Source organism: Ammospiza nelsoni, chromosome 20 (genome assembly GCF_027579445.1).
Source record: "Ammospiza nelsoni isolate bAmmNel1 chromosome 20, bAmmNel1.pri, whole genome shotgun sequence".
In the NCBI taxonomy this organism is placed as follows: domain Eukaryota; kingdom Metazoa; phylum Chordata; class Aves; order Passeriformes; family Passerellidae; genus Ammospiza; species Ammospiza nelsoni.
The window spans coordinates 993,499-1,010,796 of NC_080652.1; the positions used below are offsets into that span (position 1 = coordinate 993,499).

Below are 17,298 nucleotides of genomic sequence, written 5' to 3' on the forward strand. Positions count from 1 at the left end.
AGGGAGGCACCTAGAGCCAGGTACAAGGCCTGTGAACCAGCCTGCTGTATCAGTGAACAATCCAATATATTCTCAGCATACTAAGTATATTTCTGGGAAGCAAGCAGGCTTCATTCAGGATCTGTAGCGGTCTAATGCAGCAAAGAAACATTTCTGTAAAACAAATCACAGCACCCCTTGGTTTAGTTTTCAGGCAGTTTCAGGGAAACAGAAGAGTTGTAAAGATCTTTGTGTGCTAACGGTGGCTCCAAACCACATCCTGCACTCCTCTGCTGAATGTCAGGAATTTGCCAAGAAAGGAGAATTGGCAATGCACAGGATTTGCAGGTCTGCCTTTCCTGAGCAATGGCCCTTGTAATGACATTCCTTCACAGCCCACCTTCAACTGAGACCACCTCACCATGCTGGGATGCTCCATCTCCCAGTGCTTTGGCTATAGGGGGTACCCAGAAGCCTTTCACAAGCCAGCCTGCATCTCTTGTAAATATTATATAACAGTGATGCTGGGAAGAGTTACTATGGAGATTGGAAAGCTTGCCTTAAGGCAGTGACAGAAAGCTGCAGTTTTCAGCTATAAAGCAGTAACTAGAACACAAATCCTGGTAAGCCAGAGCACAAACCAACCATCTTTCCTGAGGCCTTTCACTAATGAGACAAAAAGCAGTGAAACTGCAGCTAGCATTTTTGGCCTTGCACAAACAGCAGGCAGGTGCCCATGCACAGCTCTGGCACGATGCAGTCACCACGGAGCAGAGCTGGTCCATCCTGTGCCAGCAGGATGCAGCTGATCTCTTCCATCTGCAGCACAAACCTGCCCTGTCTGAGAAGGCAGCTCCTGGCTCTTACATAATTCACAAGCTGGTATTAGCTACCTGATCTCTGGCACTCAGCTGCCCACGGGGCACACAGGTCCTCTGGGCTGTGGCCACATGAAGCCTCTGCACAAACCCACAGCCTGAGAGCAGCAGATCTCCAGCAGGTGTTTAAGGATGCAGCGCTGTGTTCCAAGGCAGCAGCTTCATCCTCACCCCCAGCTTTGACTGGAAACCCAGTCTCAACAATCACACTTCTGCTTTTCACACTCAGGATTGCTTGCTAAGACACTAATTTTATAAATTAAACAGCACTGCCATATCTTCAGGTGTGCTAGGGATAAAGGCACCAAATGCTCTCTCTAGTAAAACAGGTTTCGAAACCTCAGTCCCAAAGCACAGCCATAATATTAAACAAAGAGAAAAACACCCCAAACCTCAAAGTGTAACTTCTCCATCACATTCTGGTTCAGACTGAGATCCAACAGCATCTCTATTCCTCCAACACGTGTGCCTTCACAGAAATTATCCAGTGCCACATTCACAAATCAGTCTTTTTCCCACCTGCCAATCTCTCAGCCTTCTGCAATCTGCCTTCCCTGCCTGCCTGGATCTGCACAGACGAGCTGGTACTCACAGCGCTCTCCGGAACCAGCTCTATTTTCAGCAGGAATGACATAACTGCTGTCCCTATCTCACAATTGTCACTTTGGGAAGTATTTCACATACTTGCAGTGCCCTCCTGAAACACTGTATTAGAAACCACTTTTACTGAGCTCCAAGGGAAAAATGCAGCTCAACACTGAGAGAAAAAGAATTCTGAAAGCGTTCCTCGATAAAAGAGCAAATGTATGAGTTGCAGAAAAGACAGTTAGGATGAAATGACGTCCCAAGGGCACACAGAGGTATTTACTGTCCACCTTTCACTAAAGCCTGACAGGGCTGAGCTTTTTAATAGACTCTTATCATACAACCATTACAGCTTAATTGCAAGCACCATTATCCTGCGCTGCAGGGAAGATCACCCACGCACTCAGGGGAGTTACCCTCTCGATGCTCGAACTGACACAAACTGATTACCAGGCACTCTCTCTTGGGCCACAGCCGGCAGGCAGCGCTCAGGAACGCTGCTGCACCGCCGGTCCCGAGTCCTGCACCGAAAGACAAAAGTTTTCCATCCCTCACTCCTCCAATGACCTCCAACATTTAATTCCAAACTTGGCTTTGAGCGAATACGGATAAAAGCACCAACCTGCACAAAGAAAGCGCACACACTCCCAGCCCGGGCACGCTACGGGGCACCGGGCCGGGCCGCCCGCCTCCCTCCCGGCTGGAGCAGCCTCCCCGGCCCGGCGCTCCGACTCACTGTTATATTGCACTCCCTTGGCGAACCTCCTCTGCAGCGCCTGGTTCATGGACTGCAGCCCCGCGGGGATGTTTTTGTCGCGGACCGCAGCCTGGTCCGAGCCCACCAGCTTCTTCAGGGCCGAGAACATCTTCGTGGTCCCACAGCTGCACCGCGGGGAACGGGCCGAGCGCGGGCTCAGGGGCCGGGCGGAGGCACGGGGCGGCTCAGGGCTGCGGCGGGGCCGGCCCGGCCATGCGGGGCGGAGGTGTGCGGGCCCGGCCCGGCAGGAGGAAACTGCGCCGGCGGAGGGGAGGCGCTATCGGGGCATGTCCCGGCGCGGGGCGGTGGAACCGGTGCCGGGGTCCGGCACGGGGCGCTGGGGCCGGGCCGCTCAGCCCAGCCGGGGGCTGGGGCCGGGGGCCGGGCGTGGGAAGCGGGGGCGGCGCGGGGCTCCCGCCGCCGCCATCTTGGCTCTTCCGCCTCACCGCGGGGGGCCGGGGCACGCGCGGCGCGGGTACGGCGGCCGGCGGAGGACAGAAGGGCGCGGAGCGCGGTCGCCGCTGCGATCCCTGGGAACCCCCCCGTGACCCCCTCGAAGGCCGAGTGCAGCCCAACACGCCCGAGACCCTCCAGTGTGACCCTCCTGGGACCGCCACAGCCCCCCAAGAGTCTGGCAATCCCCTCTTGGCAGCTTCATAGCCCCCCCCACCCGTGACCCCCATAACCCCTCACGAGGCCACTGCAGCATCCCTGGGACTAGACCCAGAACACCCTCTAATCCCTTCCTGGGAGCCCTGTGCCCTCTGGGACTGTCATAACCCGTGTCCTCTGCTTTTATGCCAGCCCCATTTTCCCGTGACCCTTGTAACCCCGTAACTGTCCCGCGACCCTCAGGGTCCTCTCTGACACCCCGTAGTCCCATGCTGCAAACCCCATATAACCCCCTCGTGGTTGCCTCATCCCCTGTGCCCCCCATCTCGGCCGTGCCTCCCACACGGGTCTCCCCGGTCCCACCGTGACCCCGAGCCAGCTGCAATCATTCACCTTTAGGGAGGAGCAGACACTTTTACCCTCCCTCGCTGTCCCCTTCCCGCAGCCCAACCCCATCTGCGGGCAAATGGGGGTCCTGGTGAGCTCCATCCAGCAGGATCCCTGAGCCTCTCGGTGCCCCCGGCCCTGTGTGGACAGAGGGCAATGGCCTGAGGCAGGCCAGAGCCTCAGTGGGGAGAACCCCATAACCCCACCGCGGTGGGGACACCCACCAGGGAGGCCAGAGGGGACCCCACAGCATCCCCTGCCCCTCCTGCGCCCCTCACCCTGCTCCCCACCAGCCTGAGCATTGATACTGCGCTCTTTGGTCACATGAGGGACATTTACTGCTGGACAGACATTTGCAATCTGCTGGGCCACCACAGCTGTCAGCACTGTCCTGCAGGACCCTGGTGCTGGATGCCGGCTCTTCATCCTCTGCCTGCATCAGTTGGAGAGCTGCAGGAACTCCTCGTCCTCTGCAAGTGGAGAGACGCAGCAGGTGATGGGCTGTCCTGCACTTTGTGTCCCACCACATGCCATGGTGGCATTAATGTACTTTATATTGCTGGCAGGGATTATAAAAGATGGGTTTTGCCCTGAGACAGGCTCCATGTCCCACCCATGGGGTGAGGCAAAAGCCCCAGCTCCTGCCCTCCTGGAGCAGGCACACCCAGGGCTGGACAAGGTGGAAGACACCTCAGTCACCCCTCTCTGCAGGATGATTTTCTCTGCCAGACTCCTGACAAACTGGTCATCATTTCCCCTGAGGGAGAGGTGGTGCCTGTTGTGTCTCCCAAGGAGGTTCAGTATAGAAACCCCTGCACTGGCTGGAGCTGGGGAGCCTGGCAGATATCACAGCCCTGACAGGGACCCTGGCTTGGTCCTTAGTTGGTGTCAGGATTCCTGCACCACCAAGTCTTTCAGCCCGGGGCTGTCACGTCCACTGCTCCCCACTGCACCCCAACCTGCTTGGGGATGTTCCCCCTCTCATCAAGACCACACTGAAGTTCAATCATGGCCTCAGCATGTCTGCAGCTTGACCAGCCCTGCTCTGCCATACCGTCTGTGGGCTAATGGCCATTTTCCCTACCCAGGACAGATCCCTCCCTGGCACAGCACAAAACCATCCCACACCCATCACCAACCCATGACAAACCCATCACAGCCCAAGGATACACCCATCCTGGTCCATCCTGACCCAGAATGACCCAGAATGACCCATCCCAGGCAGAGCACAAAACAATTCCAGAGCCAGACTGATCCTTAACCCACGGTAAACGCATCCTAGGCCCATCCAGAGTGAGGACAGACCCATCCAGAGCCAGGACAGGCCTGTCCCACCCCAGGCAGACCCAGTGCAGGACAGGAGATGTTGCAGGCTGCTGCCCTGGGGTGGGGCCCAAGGGGAGTACCTGCCAGCTGAGGAGCCCCGCAGTACTCCTTGCACTCCTTCTCTGAGTAGAACTGGTTCCCGTTGCCCTTGCAGCCCCCATAGATGAAGGTGACGCACTTGCCCTGGGCTGCATCGAAGGCCCAGCGTGTCAACAGTGCCTTGCAGGGACCTGGGACAATGGGCAGCCTGCAGGCAGCTGCAGGGACAGGAGTTGCATGAGGCAAGGTGTCCAGGGACCCCCACACGGATGCCAGGCACGTGGCATTTGAGGCAGCGCTCAGATCCTTTGTGATGCCTCAGCCAAGGCACCTCCAGTGCCCCCAGCCTCTCACCCTCGGTGCGGCACGCCTGCAGGCACTCCTTTTCTGAGTAGAAGTTGTTGCCGTTGCCCAGGCAGCCTCCGTAGTGGAAAGTTTCACAGGCCATGGAGGAGGAGTTGTAGAAGAAGCGGGAGAGCATCCCGCTGCAGGGCCCGGGGTCCCGGCTCAGCCGGCACGAGTCTGCGGACCAGCACACCACGGGTCACAGGCAAATGGGAGGGCAGGCCAGGGGGATCCCAGTGCAGCCCCCTCCCCTGGGACCTACCTTCCTTATTGCCAATGTATGTGGGCAGGGGTCCTGCAGCTGAGCCCTCCTCCAGGGGTAGGACTGCTCTCCGTGCTCTCTGCACAGCAAGGAAGCACAGAGCTGCCGTCAGTCCCTGCCTGTGGGACCTGCTGCCCACCCCATTGCCCTCAGGGTGGGCTGTGCCAGGGGCACCTCAGGCTACAACCCTCCTCTGTGCTCCCAGCACATCTCCAGTAACTGATCTTGGGTCTGCAGGCTGTGATCCCTCCACACCTCATGATCTTCCCAGCCCTGTCCTCTTCCAGGGTGGGGTCCACAATCCCAGGCTGTGGATTAAGACACCCAAAGTGCCCAAGTCGTGCCTCATGCTGGGGATGTGCCTCAATGATGTGTTACCTGCTCTTGAGTCAACTGGGTTGTTTCTCCTATGAAAGTCCCATTCCCCCTTGAAAATCTTTCAATACCAAGCCCTGAGAGACTGGGAGGTGCTGAGTGATGCAAGTTGAAGGACCAATGGGTGCTAAGCTCCCCCATCCCTGGAGAAGAGGCCTACAGCCTGGCTGAGACACACACACAGGCAAGGAGCAAGGAAACACCAGCAACCTTCATACTGTGAAAAAAATCAGAGTAGGAAAAGTCTCCCACTTGGAAATAAGCTCTTGTGCCCACCTGGCCACCAGGACCCTCCCCCTGCAGCCTGCGCCTGCCCTACCCCCATCCTTGCAGGCAAAGCCCATCAGCAGAGCTGGAAGAGCAACTCGCAGGATGGTCAGTGGAGTCACTGCCCAAACAACATGTTCTGCCCATGGATCCTTCTCCCTGGACACCCAATCTCCAGTGAGTTTGGCTTGGAAGGGATGTCTCTGGCCTTGATCCAATTCAGAAGGTCCCAGCTGGCCCACTCACCTGGGGAGCATTCTCAGTGTCTTGAGGAACACATTCACCTGGCCCAGGAGCAGGAGAGAAGATGAGCAGTGTAAGAGGAGAGGTGTCCTGACAAACTTCAGTGAGTCCAGCACTGTGCACATGCAGGACCCTGGGCAAGGGGACTCCCTCCCAGTTCCACTCAATGTTATTCCCCTCTTTCTGTTTTCCACCTCTCACTTGCAGAAGCACCATCCTAAAATGCCCATGTCCCTGAAATCCCCACACTCCCCCTGGGTCCCCTCAAAATCCTACACACATACACACACCCCCCACCCACACACACACCCTCCATCATGCTAGCCCCTTCTGAACCCCAGACTGAGCAAGGAGCCTCCCAGGTGCTGGCAGCACCCAGCCTGGGGACCAGACACCAGTGTCCCATGCCCTCATCCTAGTGGTGTGGTTTCATTGACCTGACAGCCTAGCACGGACCCCTCTGGAAGCTGATTTCTCTGGTGGAATCCTGACTGACACATGGCCTTATTTCCTTTTCATTCCATGCTACCAAAACATTTGTCTCTCCTTCCTCCCTCCTGACCATCCCCTGTCTCCCCAGCTTGGCAGAAGGAGCAGCTGGAGTGCTCTGGCAGCATGAGGGGCACACGCCCCATGGGAGGTTACCTCTGTTGGCCAGGATGAAGATGGAGTCTTCGGGGATGCCCATCTCCAGAGCCAGCTGATGGAAAGACTCCATGAGGTCCTCCCGTAGCTCCGGACTCCTCCCTGGGAAAGAGAATAGGCTGTGAGCAGGGTTGGTGTGGGAGTGCAGTCCCCAAGCACCCACTGAGCTTGGGTGGCTGCAGGCAGGTGCAACACCAGACTCCTGGTCCTTCCCAACATAGAATCAGGGAAGCAAAGATTGAACCCAACCACTGACCCAGCATTGCTATGTCCACCCTAGAACATGTCCCTGAGCTCCACATCTACATGTTTTTTGAACCCTTCCAGGCACAGTGATGTCACTGCTTCCCTGGGCAGCCTGCTGTTCCTGACCAGCCTTGACCAAGGGCTTGGACAAAGTGGGTTTAATATTTCTTAATCATGGAAGACAGCATCTCCTGCCACTTCAGGGCTGGGTTTCCTCTAAGCAGATATCACCACCTTCATCCCAAAGACCATGTTGGTTTGGATGTTCACATCAGTGCTTGATGTGGCTCTCATGGGGCCATGAGACTCCACCTCTGCCATGCCAAAGACGAGCTGGTCTAAGACACCATTTCCAAAGCCCATGGTCAGGTCCCTTAAGGCCAAGGGAACTGAGAGACCCTTATAGGTGGTGTTTTTGAGCTGTGCTGGTCCACCCAGAGCCTGCTTGCCCTCAAGTGCCAGACATACCATACAGCTTCAGGGTGGTGCTTGGACCAAAACTGCTTTTTTTCTTCATCAGAATGACAGCATATTCATCATAGTTGGTACGGAGCACATAGGACTGGATAGACACATCCCATCCTGGGTGAGACAGAGATACAGGGATGTCATTCCTGCCCCTCACGGTGAGATGGAGCAGTGTAGGACAGCCCCAAAGCTGGAGGCTGAAATCAGGCATCTAATTAAAAAACTGTGATGTTTGGGAAGCAGACTCAGATACAACCATGAGTCCCTTTAGGCTCACCAGTCTCTAAGCTGAGGGGATTGGAAGACAAGAGCTGCGAACAACTGAGATGCCACTAATGCTCCTGAAGTGTAGCTGGTCCCTGCCCCAGCCTGGGACCCTGTGGACAGGAGTGACCTGCTGCCAACATCTCATCATCCTGTGGCTATGCAAGGACAGCGCTCAAACAGCCCTTTCCCTGTGGCTTGACTCTATACTTTGGCTAGAAATGTCCACATCAGAGGCCACTCCACAGTGTGGAGTGGCCTCTGAGTCCTGCTCTTCTAAACCCCTTCCACCTCTGCCAGCTGTCCCCAGAGCTGGTCCCCATCTCCAAGGCATGCCTCACCCCAACTCACTGGGGTTGTAGTAGGTGTATTTTCCAGGGGTGCTGGTTTTCTGGTACTCCCCTGAGACTAGTGTGCAGTCACCTTGCCTGGAGAGAGGAAGAAAACAATTAGCTACTTGGTAGGATTATTTTCCCTAGTTATGGCATAAATATCATGTCTGGGGCACAAAGAACATTGTGCAGGACCCTTGAAATCGTGCTGCCCAAGGTATTGGGTATTTGAACCCAATCCATCCCCTCCTCAGGGCTTGGATGCCAGGCAGAGCAAGTAACCCCTATGTCTTCCCAGCCCCTGGGAGAGGGAGCACCCCTGGTGTGATGGCTTTGGAGAAGGCTCAAGCACCTCCGGCAGTGCTCCCAGCAGTGCCCCATACCTCAGCCTGGTGCTGGTAGTGCTGATCTGGTCCGTGCTGGGGCCAGGACCCAGCACAAGTGTGCCCATGCTGAACTTCTCCTTGTAGTTCTTCATCCATTTGCAGGTCGTGCCGATGGCGATGTCGAACCACTTGCCGTACATCTGCAGGGAGATGGGAGACACGTCTGCACCGTGAGCCCCCCTCACCAGGGTGGGACAGCGCCTGGGTTTGTGCAGAGTCCAAATATTCCTGATGCAGGGAGAAACTGGGAAGTGATGGTGCAGGGTGCAGAGGCCAGAGCTGCTGCAGGATTTGGAAAGCGTATCAGCACTGAGCAGAACTTTCCTTGGTTCCCTGACTATGAGGCAGGACTGGAGGCATCAGGCTGTCACCCACCCATGTATACCAGTGAGACCCAGATCTGGGCACATGTGCAGGGCTGCATGAAGCCTGGCAGGGGACAGGGCGCATTGAGGGGGATCTCCCAGGCAGCCTGCATCCTGGCATGCTGAACCACAGCCTTTCCACAGGACTCATCTGCCCTGCTGCTCACACTGCAGCCACCCTGCCTGGGGTTTGCCAGGACGAGGCCACCCCAGAACCTGGCACCTCCTGAGTGGCACCCAGGGAGTGCCACACTGCCAATGCCTGTCCCACACAGCCTGGCATGGACATAGCCATTACTGCCCTTCTTTCTGGACGAAAATGAAAGAAAGCTTACCCCATCCCTTTTGCCCCCAGAATTAAGGGACCACAAGCTGCCATTACCCGCTCAGCCTCAAAATTCTCCTGCACTTGGATATCTTCATCCTGGTCTCCGATGGGGGTTCCACGAGCCACAGTGAGGAGGAGGAGGGAAAGGAGACCCCAAATAATCATGGCTGGTGGCTTCGGAGTGCTGCTGAGCCTGAGCGCTCCAGTGGGATCCCGGACTCTGCGCTGCCCCCGCTGTGCAGCACTGTGACCTTCAGACCAGGGCCGGCGGGGCCAGGCACCGTGCGGGGGAGTGCCGGGGGAGGTGGGGTGTGCGGCCCCGGGAGCACCGCTGCCCTCGGCGGCCCTGGGGATGTGCAGGGAGTGGAGCACCCCACCAGCCACACCAGGCTGAGCTCCTCACCCTCACCTGCTCCTGCACCATGGGGTCAGGAGCTGCCTTTCTCCTCTAGTCTTTGCTGGGATTCATATTCCTGCTCTGTCATCCTGCAAAGAGCCCCCAGCCCTCATGGACCAGTTTGACCCTGTGGTGAGGAGAGCACTGGGGGACGCCCAGCACTTAGCCCAAGCTATCTAATCAGTGTCCATAGGGAACAAAGCCTGAGTTTCCTGCTCCCTTTTGGAGCCCTTCCAGGCAGTCCCAAGCTGAGGGCCAGCATCCAGGATCCGGCTGGGTGTGACCCATCCCACAGTCGAGGGTCCCTGGGCCGGGAGGAGCGGAAAATGTTGGGCCATCCTCAGTCCTTCCCAGCAGTGTTTGCCTTCGTTGGATGATTAACAGAAACCAAACAGCGCGAGGGAAACTGCAAACAGAGCAAAGGGCAGGAGTCCCTCTCCAGGCGGCCACGGCCCAATATTTGTGGAGAAGGGCCAGAGCTGGCGGCACACTGGCAGAAGTCAGCCGGACTTTCACCCTCCGCTCCCCCGCGGTCACTGACGGACTCCTGGATAAGGCCCAGCAGATGCTGCTGCCCGGGCACGGGCCTGCTCTGTCCCGGCAGAGACAGCCTGGACATCTCCACAAACACATCTCCTTGCCACATCCCGGTGTGCCCAGACCCCGGGGCAGACCGGACCCGCGGCACAGACGCCTTCGGCAGCCCTCCTCCTCCTCGCCCCGCCTGCTCTCTCTTGAGGAGCACCCAAGACTCAGCAATGCCCTGAGCTGCAGTCCCCAGGCGGGTGCCCGGTGCCCCGGTGCCTCCATCGCTAGGGGGCAGCCGGCGGTAAGGAATGAGAGCCCCGCTCCGGCCCCGCCTCAGCCACGGGCGGTGAGGGCTCCCCCGAGCCCCTTCCTGCGGCGGGCAGACATGGGCACCGGGGAAGGCTGGACTTGGAGGAGGCCGGTAAAAGACAGGGAGAATGACATTTTACACGGGGAGATAGTAACAGAATAAGGGGCAGCTATCTTAAGCTAAAAGAGGAGGGATTTATATTAGGTATTAGGAAGAAATTGTTCCCTGTGAGGGAGGTGAGGCCCTGGCACAGGGTGCTCAGAGGGGCTATGACTGCCCCATTTCTGGAAGTGTCCAAGGGCAGGTTGGAAAGGGCTTAGAGCACTCTGGGATAGTGGAAGCTGTCCCTGCCCATGGCAGGGGGTGGCACTGGATAAGCTTTAAGGCCCCTTCCAACCCAAACCAGTCTGGAATTCTATGACTTGCAAGAGGACATGGTTATCAGGGAAACCTCAGAAGACACTGCCTTCTGTCCCATGGGTCACAGAGTGCTTGGGAGCACATCTCTGATGCTCCTCACACAGGAAAGTCAAGTGTTGAGCAAAGGACAGAGCAAAGGAAGACAAGGCTGGACTGGGGAGGGAAGTGCAACCCAAATCTGAAGGCTGCAACAGACCCAAATCACCCCCAGCTCACAGGAGGCCTGTGGGAGGGTGCACAGAGATGTCCCTCATGGAGGTAGGATGACACTGGCTCCATCTTTGGCCCAGGGACTCATGTTCTCTCCCAGTGCATCCCTTGGCACTCACCACCATCAGAGCTAGAGGGCAGCTGCCAAGCTGCTGGTGCAGCGCTGCTGGGGTGCTGGTGGGTGCCAACAGCCTGTGATGGCCTGTGTGTCAAGACTGGTGCTCAGCCACATCTGGGCACATCTGGACAGCAAGAGGGATGGATGGCAGAGTGAGAGGGCAACTGGGATAGCTGGTTCCCCAGAGCTGTTCTCTGGGACATCCCCTGGGTATGTCCATGCAGGTGCAGAGGTAGAACCTTCACCTGGCTGGGGTGGCACTTGGAGCAGCATCTCAAAGTGGAGATGGCACAGCCCTGTGTCCATGTGGAAGCTGTGTCAGCACCCTCGGGTTGGATGTCGGCGTGCCGCTGGGTGTGCCACGTGTGCTCTGAGCTGCCTGGTCCCTGTGTCTCCAGCCAGAAGCATCAACCAGGCTTCTCCGTGCCCGGAGATGTGGGGACACATCTGCCCACACGTGTCGGTCTGCACAGCTCTTCCCTGCCTGGCCCTCCACCCCAAAACCGCGGGAACCCTTCCCGTGCATGCCCGGGACAGGACACGGCCCTGTCCCCGGGCTGGCTCTCTGCTGCCCGGCCCTGCAGAGCCTCCACCCTCCCGTGCGTCCGCTTTTTGTGTCCCTCTCGCTGCGGGTCGGGCTCTGCCCCGTCCCTCCCGCCCCTCCGCCGCCCGCGGCCCCCGGCGCAGCCCCCACCGGAGCCAGCCACACACACAAGTGAACTTTTCTGCGTTTTCCAGCAATTAAAAAGAATAAAGCAACAGTTGTCTCCAGGCAGGGCATGGATCCTGGTGACCCTGATTTTCTGTGTGGCTGGGCAGGGTGAATGGGGCTATTGAGACCCCGATGACTGGCATCTCCACTCTAGGATTGTCTCCCCTTCCAAGTCCCCCTCCCCGCGTTCTCCTCCTCCCTACCCTCCTCCTCGCTTTTAATTTCCTTCCTGCAGAGAGCTGCTCATCCCCTTCCCATTGGCCAAAGGCCTGAAAGGGAATGGAGGAGACAAGGGAAGGATTAAAGACGCTCTGCTTAGGAGCAGGCAGCCTGAATACAAGATGCACCGGCTGGGAAAGAATGGAGGCTTAGTGGGGCACCAGATCAGACCCGCCTCCGCCGCATTCAACCCGGCCTACATTCCTGCATTGCTAAGCAGGGACCTTTCTCCCCGGCCAACCCCTCAGAGGAACGGCCCGACCCCTGTCCCACCTGCTGCCGCAGGTAGACCTGCCCAGGACGGTCCCACCACACCCCTCGAGGTGCGAGCCACGATGGAAGACAGCAGTGCTTGCAGTTCTCCTGTGTCAGCCCCCCAGGACACAATGTTCCCAGCCATTCCCACAGGGATGAGGAGGCATCTGGGGCAGACCTTGGAGCAGTCTGGCAGCAATCTGGGGCAGTTCATGGCTCTGGGATGTTCCCAGCCCTCGTCCCAGCAGAGCTGGAGAAGGGCTGGGGCACTTCCAGAGATGGTGGTGCCCCAGTGCTTGTTAGTTGTGTTATTTCTTAGAAGATTCCCTGAAACCCCAGAGTGTTCCCTGCCCTTCTCAGCACCTCCCAGGGCCATGCAGGTCGGGGTGCAAATGGGGCTGCTCTGAGGGCAGGTCTGGGGCAGGCTGGTCCTCAGGAAAGGCTGGAGCAGAGTGAGATGATAGCTGGGCTCAGGGTCACACTGGGAATGAGGGGTCCCCGAGGGCAATGGTGGACCATAGCAACCTGTCACTGACCCATGGAGAGACACATGGGGAGTCACCCAGGAGCAGGACGGTGGTGTTGGCAGCATCTGGAGCTTTCCATGTCTCTCCATGCCAGGGCAACCCTTCATGTCCTGCCCCAGGTGAGGCACAAGTAGAAGTGAGTCCCCTGGTCAAAGCAGTGTGGGACAGGTGCCCACTGTCTCTGCCCAAGGACACTTGCCCACACAAGCACAGCCCCTACCTGTTTCTGATGAGCTGGGTCAATCTGCAGTTTGCATGCAAGTTCCCCATGGGAACTTCTCCACAAACTGGGAATTTGAGGCTGACCCCTGACTAGAGCTGGCTTCCTTCATGGGATAGGGGGAGGTTGTTCTCAGAAGCCTCTCGGGGTCCCTGCTGACATTCACTCCAGAGAGCTGATTTCTGGGGGAACACATCCTTTGTGGAGCCTAGAAAGGTCCCAGAGTTGAACAAAATTCTCCCTGGCCTGAGGAGTTGGGTGATCTGGAGTGGGAAGTAGGGATGGGGTGGGTCAGCCAAGACCTACAGCCCTGAAACCTCAACTGTGAAGGCACCTCAGGGACCCCACACAGAGGAGCAGCTTGGGGAGCCAGGGATCCCATGCAGAGACACACTCCAGGCACTGCTCACACAGCTTTGGGGTCCTGCATTGCAGGGACAGGGGTCTGAGCTCCTGTGTCCCATGTCCCACGTAATGGTTAACCTAATCTTCAGTTTCCTGAGGGTTGTCCCACCTCTCCCCCTTTTCTGATCTAGATCTCTTGCTGGTCTGGTCCCTCATGCACCCCAGATCTGGGCAGGAACTGCAGTGGTCAGCATGGAGCCCTGGTGACCAGGTAAACAGGAATGTAGAAGCCCAGGGTGAGATATGGCTGAGCCCATGGAGGTGGCCTTGATCACCTTCCAGACTCCTCATTGTACTGGTGCAGAGCAGGATTCATGCCCCAAAAGACAGCACTGTGTGCCAAATGAGATGCTTCAGGGTGCCCAGGGGATGGCTCCAGAATCTGGGCCAGAGGCCAGGAAGGACATGCCAGGACATCACAAGAAGTAAAACGAGCTTAGGGAAGCTCTTTGTGCTTCCATCTTTCCCTTTCTTCCACAGTGGAACCCAGATGCCACCTCAGATGGACCCCCATGGTCAGAGCTGAGCCCCACTGACCACTGCAGGAGGGTCCCAGGTACTGCTGCCTCCTGAGCACTGAGTGACCATCATGGTCTCCGTGGTCCAGATGACATAATTTATTCCTAACATGTTAAGTCCATGAATTCACAAGATTTTTCAGTATCTGGTACTAAAAGCCTCATCTCCTGAAATTCTGTGACTCCAGCAGAAACTTAGTCCCTGAGAAGAGCATGAAATCCTTCCCAGAGGTGAGTGTTCCTTTCCATCCCAGAAGGCAGAAGAAGAAAATGCCCACGTATTTTTCCCCCAGAGAAAAATCCCATCCTTTCAGGCATCCCACCATCAGCCTCAGCAGTTGATAGGGAGCCCACTGCACATCCACCTCTATCCCTGCCTCCTCCTGCTCAGAGAATGAATCTGGTCTTTGCACCAGAAAGCTGCTCTGACTTAAGGGCAAAATAGGCACAGTGGATATGAAAACATCAGTTTTGGTATAAGGGATCTCTGTTATCAGCCCAAGGCACTTGCTGTGCTGGGAAGCATTGGCTGTGGTGGGACAGTGGGGTCATTGCTCAGGGGCTGGTGGCACCACCAGAGCACCTTGGGCTGTGCCTGGCCTGGCAGGAGCACTCTCCCTCCTCACCCAGCACCGAAATCGAGGGAGCTGCCCTTGCCTGGGGGAGATCTTCACCACCCTCAAATCTGGGGGTCCCCATTGCCCTGTCATTGCTGTAGCACTCTCCTGCATTGTCAGCAGGCAGGAGATGTGGGGGCCCCCATCCTCCTGCACCCCCAGGCTCCAGCACAGCCTGTAGGAACCGGGGGCTCCATCCCACTGGAGAAGCCCAAGAGTCCCATGTGGGGAAGAACCCTGGATCTCAGGGGAAAGGACACTGGTCTCCCTGTGTGGGGCCAGAGGCTTTTGTCCTCCCTGCACCGAGCGCAGGGGCCGGAGCTGGGTGATTCCCAGCCCAGAGGGGATGGAGAGCCCTTCCCTCTGCCGGCCCCCGATGGAGAGGGACCATTCTCTTTAATGCAATGCTATGAATACTCGGGGTCTTTCTGCTCGCTGTTTAATGGATTTGAATGTGAAAAGGTGGTGGAATTGGGAAGAAGGGAAGAGAGGGGGGAGGCCAGGCCTCTTTGTTCGGGGATGCTGCTCCAGCCTTGGATTTATTTAGCATTTGGAGGGCTCTGGGGTCTTTCTCTCCTCCCCTGCCCTGCAAAGGCTCGCTCCCTTTTCTGCCTCATGCTTATTAGCATAGCAGCTGCTCAGGAGAGGGGCTAGGCAGGAGAAAAGGATCGAGGCGTCCGGGAAATGAATAGGAGAGAAAAAAAATAGCTTAAAAGGACAGAGGCTTTGAATGAGGGGGAGCAGTCAGTGGAAAATGGGACAGGGGCGGCTCAGAGTTGTCACCGTAGCTGTGAATGTGAGCAAGGAGAAATGTGGGGACCCACTGGGGATAGGCTCCCTGTCTGGGCACTCTGCTGGGGGTGGAGGCCTGATCCTGGCACTGTGGTGTGAGGCCAAGCCTGCCCTGTGCCCCCAGCTCTGGGCACAGGCGGGCAGTGGGTGCTGAGCCAGCACCTTCCTGTGCCTCCAGCCCGGCTCCCTAGGGCCACCAGGTTGGGTTGGGGTCCCCCATCTGTGACCTCCAAACCGAAGCCTCCAGTGAGAGACCCAGTAAGTGTCACAGCACCTGCCAGTTCCCCAAAGGTGGTAGGGTGCTGGAAATCCAGCAATCATTTCCAAGGGGCACTCAGTGAAACCTTTAGAGCACACTGCAACAGGTGCTTCCAGCTCATCCACCCACTCCAGGGAAAGCCCTCCGGCCACTGTGTGATTGAGTGGTTTAGGCATAATCAAAGGAAATCAGGAGTCCAGGGAGCTGCCACCCAGCTCCTGCCCCAGCTGGAGGGGTGACCACACTGAGACACCAGAGTCTAGTCCAGGGCAGGAAACCCTGAGGGCTGCACACATTTGGAGCCTCTTTGTGCAACTGCATTCATGTGTGAGAACATTGCTGGGGACTGCACATGGGTGAGGAGAGATTTTTCACCTGGAGAAAACAAGAACAGAGACATCAGTCTTGGGCTGAGAGGAGGCTGCAGAATCACTGCTTCCAAGCAGAGGCTCTCCTTGGTTGCAGGATTCATTTCAAGCCAGGATCTGTTCATTGTGCTGTCATGTTTCAGAGCACGAACCATCAGTCCCAGGGTGCTGCTCAGGCTCCCTGTGAAGGCTCAGCCTCAGCTGCCCCCCAAATATGTCACAGCAGAGCCACCAAGTGCTGGCCAGCCAATGTCCCCTCTGTCCTTGTCCCCTCCAGCCAGTGCTGTGCAGGGCTGGACTCTGCCACTGCTCTGTGCTCTTGTCCACATCCTCCATGCCCCACTGAGGAGGGGTCAGCAGAGCCATAGCCATCCTACCAGGATAAACATGCAGCTGGTTGGGGAATCTTCCCCTTCTGGGGAGCCTCTTCATAAAAAGAGCCAGGAGAACACCACCAGCACAGCTGGGCTGAGATCTGCCATCACCTGATTGTGCTGCTGGAGATGCTGCTCTCCTTGGCTTGCCCTCAGGGTCTGCTCCCAGCCACAGGACACTCTTGGAGTCAGGCTGAATGAGGAGTTCCCAGTTAAAATGGTTGTCCCAACCCCATCATCGCTCCGCATGTCCAGCTTTGCCTCTCTCTGTTCTTCTACCTGTCCCTTACCCATCCATCCCACCAGGCCTCTATTACCCATCTCTCCCAGCCAGCCCCTCTCCCTGCATTCTCCTACCCCCCATGTCCCCAGTGATCCCCCCAGGCCCTCTGCCATCCCTCAATCCCTCCAGCCAAGCACCTTCCATCCTTCCAGATCCTAACCCCATTCACTGTTTCCCCCAAAACCAGACAAACCATGATGTTGTCCTGCTTGACCATTTCTCCCCAGGAAGAGAAACCTGTTAAAAAGCCAAAAATTCCACTGAACCTACAGGTCTGTGTCCCATCAAGGGTGAGACCCAGAGGTCACCTCTCCCTGGGCACCCTCAGATGGGTGCTCATGGTGGCAGAGGAACACCACAGCTGCAGGGGTTTTAGGACGAGGTTTCTCCTTCCTCCACAATGGGGCAGCATCATTCCTGGGGGCATGATGTGTGCCCTGGGGAGCACTTGCTGCACCAAGGAGAAATTGGAGCTGCCCCCAATTCCAATCTCCTTGTTGGATGTTCCTACACCGTGCTGGGAACATCCTGGGGAGGACACAGTCCTCCAAGCATGGGTGTCTGTGGAGAGACAGTGATTTCAGGCCATGCGGGATGGCACCGAAAATACCATGCTCACCTCATGGCAGTGCATGAAGATCATGTGCACCCCAAGAAGAGCAAATAATCACTCTATG

At 57.2% G+C, this 17,298-nt stretch overlaps 2 protein-coding genes across 2 annotated transcripts in view; both read right to left on the bottom strand.

Moving 5' to 3' along the window:
• Positions 1–2,637, bottom strand: part of RABL6 (RAB, member RAS oncogene family like 6) — a 54,145-nt gene extending 51,508 nt beyond the window's left edge. Inside the window, exon 1 of the mRNA XM_059486376.1 lies at positions 2,179–2,637. Coding sequence (XP_059342359.1) covers positions 2,179–2,308 — 130 coding nt within the window. The 5' untranslated portion in view covers positions 2,309–2,637. The remainder of the gene's footprint in view (positions 1–2,178) is intronic.
• An 876-nt stretch (positions 2,638–3,513) lies between these two features.
• AMBP (alpha-1-microglobulin/bikunin precursor) lies at positions 3,514–9,391 on the bottom strand. Its single transcript, XM_059486493.1, has 10 exons — positions 9,144–9,391; positions 8,394–8,536; positions 8,030–8,106; positions 7,415–7,528; positions 6,701–6,802; positions 6,059–6,096; positions 5,171–5,249; positions 4,918–5,085; positions 4,605–4,781; positions 3,514–3,668 (listed from the first exon to the last, which is right to left on the bottom strand). The coding sequence occupies exons 1-10, from the start codon at positions 9,252–9,254 to the stop codon at positions 3,637–3,639; spliced, it is 1,041 nt and encodes a 346-aa protein (XP_059342476.1). The 5' UTR covers positions 9,255–9,391; the 3' UTR covers positions 3,514–3,636.
• Positions 9,392–17,298: the final 7,907 nt, after the last annotated feature.

Bases quoted from the DNA above. Each gene is read 5' to 3' on its own strand.
- AMBP (XM_059486493.1), bottom strand. From the start codon at position 9,254: ATGATTATTTGGGGTCTCCTTTCCCTCCTCCTCCTCACTGTGGCTCGT. The intron at 5,086-5,170 runs GTAGGTCCCAGG...GCTGGTCCGCAG, and splicing joins ATACATTGGCAATAAGGAAG to ACTCGTGCCGGCTGAGCCGG. The intron at 4,782-4,917 runs GTGAGAGGCTGG...CTGTCCCTGCAG, and splicing joins GCAGGCGTGCCGCACCGAGG to CTGCCTGCAGGCTGCCCATT.